At 48.5% G+C, this 10,876-nt stretch overlaps 1 protein-coding gene across 1 annotated transcript in view; it reads left to right on the top strand.

Annotated features, from left to right (window-relative positions):
* Obscn (obscurin, cytoskeletal calmodulin and titin-interacting RhoGEF) overlaps window positions 1-10,876 on the top strand; it is a 149,322-nt gene that overhangs the window by 34,530 nt on the left and 103,916 nt on the right. Inside the window, 4 exon segments of the mRNA XM_029560576.1 lie at window positions 489-764; window positions 2,921-3,196; window positions 5,767-6,042; window positions 8,797-9,072. Coding sequence (XP_029416436.1) covers window positions 489-764; window positions 2,921-3,196; window positions 5,767-6,042; window positions 8,797-9,072 — 1,104 coding nt within the window.

The following is a 10,876-nucleotide window of genomic DNA, read 5'->3' as shown; positions in this document are numbered from 1 at the left end:
GACCAGGAGATGTGTTCCCTCTGAAAATATTTAATAAGAAAACACAAAAACATGAGAAGTTGAGGGTTACAGGTGGGGAGAATATTTACAATATGCATGGGAAGATCTCAGTATTAAGTAAGTATAGGGCACCTATCAAACCTGAAGACAGATGGCACTGGTGTAAATGGGGTCAACCTGGAACAGCTATGCCACTGAAGACCAAGTGCTAGTTCTGAAAACAACAGGTCTCCTCGACACTGCCCAGAGAGCCATTTGGGGAGCCCGTGCAGGGACATCGTCACAGCATCGAGCAGCCCCTATAGCAGAAGTGTGATGTGTGGATGATCTGTTCTGTGCCGAGAGGCTCTGGGACATTTCCTGGGCACAGAGAGTGCAGAGGCTGGAGGATCATCTGCCGTCCAACTGCCCCATCCAGGCTCTTTCCCCATGTGACCTTCCTGACCTAGACAATGTCTCTAACTCTGTGTGTCTCCATCTGTCCCCAGAGCCCAAGGTGGTGTTTGCCAAGGATCAGCAGGCACTCAGTGAGGTGAAGGCAGAGGCGGGGGCCGGCGCCACCCTGAGCTGCGAGGTGGCCCAGGCCCAGACAGAAGTGACTTGGTTCAAGGACGGGAAGAAGCTGAGCTCGAGCTCGAAGGTGCGAGTGGAGGCCTCGGGCTGCACGAGGAGGCTGGTGGTGCAGCAGGCAGGCAAGGCTGATGCCGGGGAGTACAGCTGTGAGGCCGGGGGACAGAGGGTCTCCTTCCACCTGGATGTTGCAGGTATCAACTTGGCCCTGTGTGGAGGTGGAGGGGGTCTGGCCTATCATCTTAACAGATCTTTTGCCCTTTAACAGTCATTGCTCACATTTCCCAACTTCCTCCATCCTGTGAGATGGCATGACCTGCTGGGACAAAGATACGAGGGTGGAAAAGGGTCTGTTTCATAAACCTTGCATGGCATTTCGATGAGGGTAATCCTGAGTCACATCCCTAGCACCAATCTGCTGTCTCATGGTGTCTGGGAGTCTGACTGGATCCAGTTCATGGCCTTAGAGGTTGTCAGGTATCTGTCTCCTGAGGACCTGGGAATACCCTCCTATTGTTTGTGTGGCAACTTCCACATGCCCCCACCCCACAGTGCATGCCAGCTACGGTCAGCAAGAGGTATTTCAATTTCACTGAACCTGAGTCAGGGAAAGCTTCGGTTGTTTAATGCCTGAATATATATACAGAGTGAACTATGGACTATAAAATTTTAGGGTTCTGGATACCTCTCATTTCTATAGAATAGGAGCTCTCAGTGACCTATCTGTAGCAAACCCTATGAGCCTGTTTTGTTGTGATGTCTGTGCTAAGGGAGCAAGAATTGGAGCATAGGTGGGACGTGTGACAGTGACCTTTAGTATAATGGTAGGACTGGTGGGGTGTAGCTCAGTGGGTGGAGTGCCTGCCTAGCATGCAGGAAGCCTATGTCCAGTCCCCAGCACCACATAAAGGGGGTGTGGTGATGCACACCTGTAGTCCTAGTGCTCTGAAGGTAGAGGTAGGAGGATCAGGAGTTCAGGGTCACCCCCAACTATATAGTGAGTTTGAGACCTGCCTGGGCTACATGAGATTCTGTTTCAACCCACCTCTCTTCCCCTCCTCAAGAAAAAAGAGTTTGGGGCTGGAGAGATGGCTCAGCAGTTAAGAGCACTGGTTGCTTTTGCAGAGGACCCAGGTTTGGTTCCCAGCACCGGCATGGTAACTAACAGCCATCCTTGACTCTATTTCCAGGGAATCTGATATATTCTTCTGGCTTCCTTGGGCATTGCAAGACACAGGTGCACTTACATGCAGGCAAAACACTCATACGCATAAAATAAAAATAAAAAAATTAAAGTGTAGCTTTAAAGTGAATACCACTTGGTCTTTGTCTTCAGTTTGGATAGGAGCTGGAGTTGTGGCTGTGAAGAGTGGGTGGCTTCTGCCAGGTCCCTCTGCTTGTTAACCAGTCGCAGCAGCTGCTGGCAAAGCTGCATTTGTTCAGAGCATTTCCCTCAGACTCAGTGCAGGGCTCCGCTCCTCAGAGAGAAAAGTCCAAGAAAGAAAAGTTTGCCTCCTGTTGAGCCTTCAGATGGGTTAAGTTTGGGCTGCAGTCCCATGCTTGACCTCTAGGGGCTGCTCCACACCAGTGCTCTATCCAGCCTTCACCCAATGACTGTCATTGTTTAGCTGTCTCTGTGAAAATATTATTTTAAGAGAATATGACAAAACATTTGACCGTAATACTCTGAAAACTGACAGTGTGGCCGATTTCTAGTAAACTGTGGAAACTGACATATAGACAAGGGAAACTTAAGTAGGTCTATGAATTTTGGCTGCTCCACACCAGTGCTCTATCCAGCCTTCACCCAATGACTGTCATTGTTTAGCTGTCTCTGTGAAAATATTATTTTAAGAGAATATGACAAAACATTTGACCGTAATACTCTGAAAACTGACAGTGTGGCCGATTTCTAGTAAACTGTGGAAACTGACATATAGACAAGGGAAACTTAAGTAGGTCTATGAATTTTAAATAAATGAAATAATTAAATCTTATAAATTTTCTGGAGAAAATATATCACTTACTGAAAACAGTTGGTCCATGTTCATGGGATTTTCTCAGAAAACAGAAGAAGGAAGGAAGTCCCTAAGTCATTTTATGCAGAGAGCACTGGCTCTAAGATCTGACTGGAGGGTAAGAAGATGTCAGAATGAAAAGACCCAGCATGGAATTCCAGCAGAGTGTTGGCAGAGTAAGCCCAGCAAAGCAAGAGGGTCTTACACTGTGACAAAGGCCTTAGCCTTCCATCAAGGCAGAGAAGGTTCTGTCCTCCACAGCCAGGTCTTTGTGCTGTGTGACCTTTTCTGACCTAAACAGTGACTGACTGTGTGTTTCCATCTGGTCCCAGAGCCCAAGATGGTATTTGCCAAGGAGCAGCAGGCACTCAGCAAGGTGAAGGCAGAGGCGGGGGCCAGCGCCACCCTGAGCTGCGAGGTGGCCCAGGCCCAGACAGAGGTGACATGGCTCAAGGACGGGAAGAAGCTGAGCTCGAGCTCGAAGGTGCGAGTGGAGGCCTCGGGCTGCACGAGGAGGCTGGTGGTGCAGCAGGCGGGCAAGGCTGATGCTGGGGAGTACAGCTGTGAGGCCGGGGGACAGAGGGTCTCCTTCCGCCTGGACGTCACAGGTCAGTGTTCAGACACTAAGTTAGCCTTGTGTGGAGGTGGTGGAGCCTGGCTGTGGTCCAGGCAGGTCTTGATGCCCTTCCCCTTAACACTGTCTGTTAAGGTCTCCCTTCATCCAGCTTCTCATTTTCCTATGGATGGCTGAGCCCAGGGAAGGTGGGTGGGAAGGGACAGGGTCCTGTCGTGCAGCTTCAGAGCTGTATCCTTTGCTGGCATTGGGAAGCACACTCCATGTTGCTGGCCATTCAGCCTGTGGGGTCCTCAGACCCCCCGGGGCCTCTGCTGGGATGCAGCTGTGTCCTTGACATCCACCATAGAAGAGAAAGTCAGGGAAATTCAGAATGAAGCCGAGCCACTGAGTTTATTGATTAAACACCAAGACAAGGTGCACTTGAGAGTGGAGAGCAGGCATCAGCAGAGGAGCGTGTTCCGTCACTGTGCGCCATTCAGGGCGTTGAGTCTACTGAATCTTCAGCTAAGTCTGAATGCTAGCTGAAGTATGTGCTGGCATAGTTCTTTTTGAAAACAATCTATTTTATTATTTATTATTTTTATGTGTATGCGTGACCATGCATTTATGTGTACTGTGTTGAGTACAGTGCCTACAAAGCCAGAAGAAGGTGTCAGAGTCCCCTGGAAGCGGAGGTACAAGTGTTGTAAGCCACCATGTGAATGCTGGGAACTGAACTCAGGTTCTCTGCAAGAGTAGCAAGTGCTCTTAACCACTGAGCAATCTCTCCAGCCCCTTCTATTTTTTTAACCCACAGAATTCTATTCTTGAAGTAGGAGACTTTCAGGCAGTCTTGCAGCTGGGAAGGGAGTGAGTGCCATGACAGACGTTCGACAAAGGGCTCCTTAGTGCACACAGGACACAAGAAGGGTGGAATCAAAGCATGGCTCGTTGGCCATTTTAAGAATCTTGCTTGTGATTCTCGGAAGGGGAGTGCAGGTTTGTTCTGCCGGTAGTCTGGCCAGTTATGTGAAAATTCTTGGCTGTTAGTCTGTGAGGCATGACCTTCAGGACCAAAAGCAAAGGGAACCTTTTGTCCTCTCATGTCCCCTCTATTTCCCCACTAGCTGTCCCTCCTCATTCCCACAGAACGTTCACCCCTTTGTTCTCAGAACCTCCCCAAGAACCCCGGATGTTGTGTGTGGTCCAGGACGCTGGGTGCATCTGGACTGGGACCTGTGGTGGCTCTGGTGTTTCTCCAGGGGTAGTTGAATTACCCGCACTTTATAATCTGGTTATTTAAGAGCTCTGTAAATGAAAGTGAAGCATTTTTGAGAGACATTAAAGAATCTGTGGATGTAGAGGCATGGAAAATCAAAGTTGATCAGCCTTCAAAATACATAAAGACTCCATGTGGATACCTAGTCTTCACTAGATACCTCACAAAGATATGTGGTCCTCACTAGAGAGAGAGAAACAAAGGGAAGGAACAAAGTATTGAACTCTGAAACACACTTGTGGGTAAACCCATTCCTTCCTTGTCCCCCAGAAAGGACTTTTCATGAAAACTTTTAGAACATTAAACCACATGGAAGCAAAAGAAATAATCTAGTTCATACACAGGCAGAGATCAATTCCAGGTAAACTAGAGAAACCAGGTAAACCATAATACTCTTAGGTGATGCTGTGTGTTGCTTAAAGACCAGGTAAGGAAACATTTCTGACAGGAAACAAGTGTACTGATCACAGTGGAACAACATTGGCACATTTGACTACATTAAATTGAAAACAAGATAGATTAGAAGACATTTGTTTTAGTTTTATTTGTGTTGCTGTTGCAAAATAACTGAGACTGTGTACCTTATAAATTAGAGAGGTTTATTTGGCTGAAGATTCTGATGTCTACAAGATCCATGTAGCAGGATACTGGTGTTCTGGTATGGGGCCCACCTCCACAACAGTAGAAAGGGATCCTGTGAGGAACAGAAGGAGCCAAACACACTCTTAAAAGTTCCCTACCTCAGCACAGCCATATGGAGACCCAGACTGCTGAATGTGAAATTTTGAGGGACCAGCCACATCCAAACCTTAGTAACATCATAAGGAGAGGACCCACAAATCACATAGTAGGGGAAGACATGTGCTGTAACATGTAACAGAGCTCCTGAAATGAACAAGAAGAGGCAGTGCTGCTGAGAGTGGGGTCAGCTTGAACATCGACAGCCACAGGAGCACTCCGTGATGGCCCAGGGCGCCAGTGGGACAGGCAGTAGAGGGCCACAACCATCCAGGCTCTCCTTCACATGTCCCAGCTGATGACGCTCAGAGCAGGCAAGGGTGGGAGCCTCAGGGACTCAGCCCTGTCAGGACATACTCTGGTGCTGTCACTGTCGGGGAGGCACACGTGTCAAGACCTGCAGCCCCTCCTTTGAGGACTGTCACCATGCACCATGTTCCCCTGCAGCAGTGGGTCATCTGTGGCTCTGTACTGAGAGGCTCTGCTGGGACCTCTCCTGAGTACAGCAAATGCAGAGCCAGGAGGATGTTCCCAAACAAGTCTTCCCCACGTGGTCTTCCTAACGTACAGCGTCTCTGACCCCGTGCATCCTTTTCTGTCCCCAGAGCCCAAGGTGGTGTTTGCCAAGGAGCAGCAGGCACGCAGCGAGGTGAAGGCAGAGGCGGGGACCAGTGCCACCCTGAGCTGCGAGGTGGCCCAGGCCCAGACAGAGGTGACGTGGCTCAAGGATGGGAAGAAGCTGAGCTCGAGCTCGAAGGTGCGAGTGGAGGCCTCGGGCTGCACGAGGAGGCTGGTGGTGCAGCAGGCGGACAAGGCCGATGCCGGGGAGTACAGCTGTGAGACCGGGGGACAGAGGGTCTCCTTCCGCCTGGACGTCACAGGTCAGTGTTCAGACACTAAGTTAGCCTTGTGTGGAGGTGGTGGAGCCTGGCTGTGGTCCAGGCAGGTCTTGATGCCCTTCCCCTTAACACTGTCTGTTAAGGTCTCCCTTCATCCAGCTTCTCATTTTCCTATGGATGGCTGAGGCCGGGGGACAGAGGGTCTCCTTCCGCCTGGACGTCACAGGTCAGTGTTCAGACACTAAGTTAGCCTTGTGTGGAGGTGGTGGAGCCTGGCTGTGGTCCAGGCAGGTCTTGATGCCCTTCCCCTTAACACTGTCTGTTAAGGTCTCCCTTCATCCAGCTTCTCATTTTCCTATGGATGGCTGAGCCCAGGGAAGGTGGGTGGGAAGGGACAGGGTCCTGTCGTGCAGCTTCAGAGCTGTATCCTTTGCTGGCATTGGGAAGCACACTCCATGTTGCTGGCCATTCAGCCTGTGGGGTCCTCAGACCCCCCGGGGCCTCTGCTGGGATGCAGCTGTGTCCTTGACATCCACCATAGAAGAGAAAGTCAGGGAAATTCAGAATGAAGCCGAGCCACTGAGTTTATTGATTAAACACCAAGACAAGGTGCACTTGAGAGTGGAGAGCAGGCATCAGCAGAGGAGCGTGTTCCGTCACTGTGCGCCATTCAGGGCGTTGAGTCTACTGAATCTTCAGCTAAGTCTGAATGCTAGCTGAAGTATGTGCTGGCATAGTTCTTTTTGAAAACAATCTATTTTATTATTTATTATTTTTATGTGTATGCGTGACCATGCATTTATGTGTACTGTGTTGAGTACAGTGCCTACAAAGCCAGAAGAAGGTGTCAGAGTCCCCTGGAAGCGGAGGTACAAGTGTTGTAAGCCACCATGTGAATGCTGGGAACTGAACTCAGGTTCTCTGCAAGAGTAGCAAGTGCTCTTAACCACTGAGCAATCTCTCCAGCCCCTTCTATTTTTTTAACCCACAGAATTCTATTCTTGAAGTAGGAGACTTTCAGGCAGTCTTGCAGCTGGGAAGGGAGTGAGTGCCATGACAGACGTTCGACAAAGGGCTCCTTAGTGCACACAGGACACAAGAAGGGTGGAATCAAAGCATGGCTCGTTGGCCATTTTAAGAATCTTGCTTGTGATTCTCGGAAGGGGAGTGCAGGTTTGTTCTGCCGGTAGTCTGGCCAGTTATGTGAAAATTCTTGGCTGTTAGTCTGTGAGGCATGACCTTCAGGACCAAAAGCAAAGGGAACCTTTTGTCCTCTCATGTCCCCTCTATTTCCCCACTAGCTGTCCCTCCTCATTCCCACAGAACGTTCACCCCTTTGTTCTCAGAACCTCCCCAAGAACCCCGGATGTTGTGTGTGGTCCAGGACGCTGGGTGCATCTGGACTGGGACCTGTGGTGGCTCTGGTGTTTCTCCAGGGGTAGTTGAATTACCCGCACTTTATAATCTGGTTATTTAAGAGCTCTGTAAATGAAAGTGAAGCATTTTTGAGAGACATTAAAGAATCTGTGGATGTAGAGGCATGGAAAATCAAAGTTGATCAGCCTTCAAAATACATAAAGACTCCATGTGGATACCTAGTCTTCACTAGATACCTCACAAAGATATGTGGTCCTCACTAGAGAGAGAGAAACAAAGGGAAGGAACAAAGTATTGAACTCTGAAACACACTTGTGGGTAAACCCATTCCTTCCTTGTCCCCCAGAAAGGACTTTTCATGAAAACTTTTAGAACATTAAACCACATGGAAGCAAAAGAAATAATCTAGTTCATACACAGGCAGAGATCAATTCCAGGTAAACTAGAGAAACCAGGTAAACCATAATACTCTTAGGTGATGCTGTGTGTTGCTTAAAGACCAGGTAAGGAAACATTTCTGACAGGAAACAAGTGTACTGATCACAGTGGAACAACATTGGCACATTTGACTACATTAAATTGAAAACAAGATAGATTAGAAGACATTTGTTTTAGTTTTATTTGTGTTGCTGTTGCAAAATAACTGAGACTGTGTACCTTATAAATTAGAGAGGTTTATTTGGCTGAAGATTCTGATGTCTACAAGATCCATGTAGCAGGATACTGGTGTTCTGGTATGGGGCCCACCTCCACAACAGTAGAAAGGGATCCTGTGAGGAACAGAAGGAGCCAAACACACTCTTAAAAGTTCCCTACCTCAGCACAGCCATATGGAGACCCAGACTGCTGAATGTGAAATTTTGAGGGACCAGCCACATCCAAACCTTAGTAACATCATAAGGAGAGGACCCACAAATCACATAGTAGGGGAAGACATGTGCTGTAACATGTAACAGAGCTCCTGAAATGAACAAAAAGAGGCAGTGCTGCTGAGAGTGGGGTCAGCTTGAACATTGACAGCCACAGGAGTACTCCGTGATGGCCCAGGGCGCCAGTGGGACAGGCAGTAGAGGGCCACAACCATCCAGGCTCTCCTTCACATGTCCCAGCTGATGACGCTCAGAGCAGGCAAGGGTGGGAGCCTCAGGGACTCAGCCCTGTCAGGACATACTCTGGTGCTGTCACTGTTGGGGAGGCACACGTGTCAAGACCTGCAGCCCCTCCTTTGAGGACTGTCACCATGCACCATGTTCCCCTGCAGCAGTGGGTCATCTGTGGCTCTGTACTGAGAGGCTCTGCTGGGACCTCTCCTGAGTACAGCAAATGCAGAGCCAGGAGGATGTTCCCAAACAAGTCTTCCCCACGTGGTCTTCCTAACGTACAGCGTCTCTGACCCCGTGCATCCTTTTCTGTCCCCAGAGCCCAAGGTGGTGTTTGCCAAGGAGCAGCAGGCATGCAGCGAGGTGAAGGCAGAGGCGGGGGCCAGCACCACCCTGAGCTGCGAGGTGGCCCAGGCCCAGACAGAGGTGACGTGGCTCAAGGACGGGAAGAAGCTGAGCTCGAGCTCGAAGGTGCGAGTGGAGGCCTCGGGCTGCACGAGGAGGCTGGTGGTGCAGCAGGCGGGCAAGGCCGATGCCGGGGAGTACAGCTGTGAGGCCGGGGGACAGAGGGTCTCCTTCCGCCTGGACGTCACAGGTCAGTTCTTTGGGGAATACCAACTTGCTCTTGTTCGGAGGTGATAGTGAACCCGGCTGATGGCCTGGACAGACCCTGGTGCTTTTCCATGTGACTTCATCTTGTAATCTTTCTCAGACTCACCTGCCAGTCCCACACCCATTGTGTGACAAGGGCAAGAAGATGCAAGGGTGCATGGAGAAGGCAGAGTGGCCATTCTTACACAGCCACAGCACGAACTGCCTTTCCATGTAATCATGCTTACTCACGTTTGCTCAGCACCTACCAAAACTCACAAGTGGTCCCTGGTATCCCCAGCTGGCTTTTCCTGCTGCATGGGGCTCAGGTAGACCAGATGTCCCCTACTTGAGGACGCTGGGACCACCAGAGTAAGATCTCCGGGCTCTAGATGCTCCCTGTATATGAACATGTGGCATAAAGGAGATTGCAATCGCATTGCATTATTTATGCAAATGGAGGTCAGAGGCTGGTGGGTATGTGTTGGTGAGTTCTGAAATGCCTGAGTTTGTTTTTATTAATTTTTAGCATACAAAAGAATATTTTATTTTGACATTTTCACACATGTAAATCATTAAACCTTACCAGTACAAATCCCTCATTACCTTCCTTGACCTCCCCTGCTGCTGACCCATCTCTTCCTCCCATCTAACTCTCTTTCTGCTTGTATATTACACACACATACGTGTGATACATAAACTATACGTCCATACTGGTAAATGGTTAAACCCAGACCCACATATGAAGGAAGCACAATATGACTCTTTCTTTCCCCAATGCCTTCTCTTCCCTTACTTTAGACACCCACCTCCTCTTCTGTTTGCATATTATATGTATATGTGTATTTACAGATACATTTTTAAAAGCATCTGGACTTTTGCATACGAGAAAAAATGCAATGTTTGTCTTTCTGCATCTTGTTTATTTCACTTAACATGATGAACTACAATTCTATTTTTTTACAATGTCATGACTTCATTCTTCTTTTTAAAGTATTTTATTTTAATTGATTTTATGTGTATGAGTGTATTGCCTGCATGCATGTAAGTGTACCCATGTTGTGCAATGCTTGTGGAGGTCAGAAAAGGGTGTCAGATCCCCTGGAACTGGAGTTACAGACTCTTGTTAGCTACCATGTGGGTTCTGGGAATCGAACCCAGGTCCTCTGCAAGTGCAGCCATGCTCTTAACCATTGAGCCACCTCTCCAGCCCCAACTTCATTCTTCGTCACAGCTGCATAAAGCTTATGCCTATACATCACATTTTCTCTGTCCCTTGATCTGTGGATGGATATCTAGGCTGGCTCTGTGTCTTGACTGATACCACCAGTGCTGCAGTAAACATGGGTTTGGGAGGGTCTCTGGTGTATGGACTTAGGTTCATCGGGTATTTACCCAGGGGTGGTTCAAGGGGATCATATGTTGGTCTATTTTTAGTTTATGAGGAACCTCTACACTAATATCCATAGTGGCCATACAAGTTCACTCTCTCACCACGAGCAAATAAGAGTTCCTCTTTCCCCACATCCCATTTAACATCTGTCATTTGTTTTCTTGCTAATAACCAATCTGAATGGGATGAGATGGAATCTCAAGGCAGGTTTTTTATCCTTAATGCATTTATTTTTAAATTTTATGCATTATTTTTGTTTTATGTATATGAGTGTTCTGCCTGCATGTGTATAAGTGCACCTGTGTTGTTCAATGCCCACAGAGGTCAGAAGAGGGTATTGGATTCCCCTGGAATGGTTATTAGCCACCATGTGGGTACTGGGAATCAAACCTGGGTCCTCTGCAAGAGCAACTAG

The sequence above is a fragment of the Nannospalax galili genome, unplaced genomic scaffold (genome assembly GCF_000622305.1).
Source record: "Nannospalax galili isolate Female #2095 unplaced genomic scaffold, S.galili_v1.0 scaffold1812, whole genome shotgun sequence".
Taxonomy (NCBI): domain Eukaryota; kingdom Metazoa; phylum Chordata; class Mammalia; order Rodentia; family Spalacidae; genus Nannospalax; species Nannospalax galili.
Note: the sequence above shows the minus strand (reverse complement) of the source record. Positions and strands in the feature narration are given on the sequence as shown.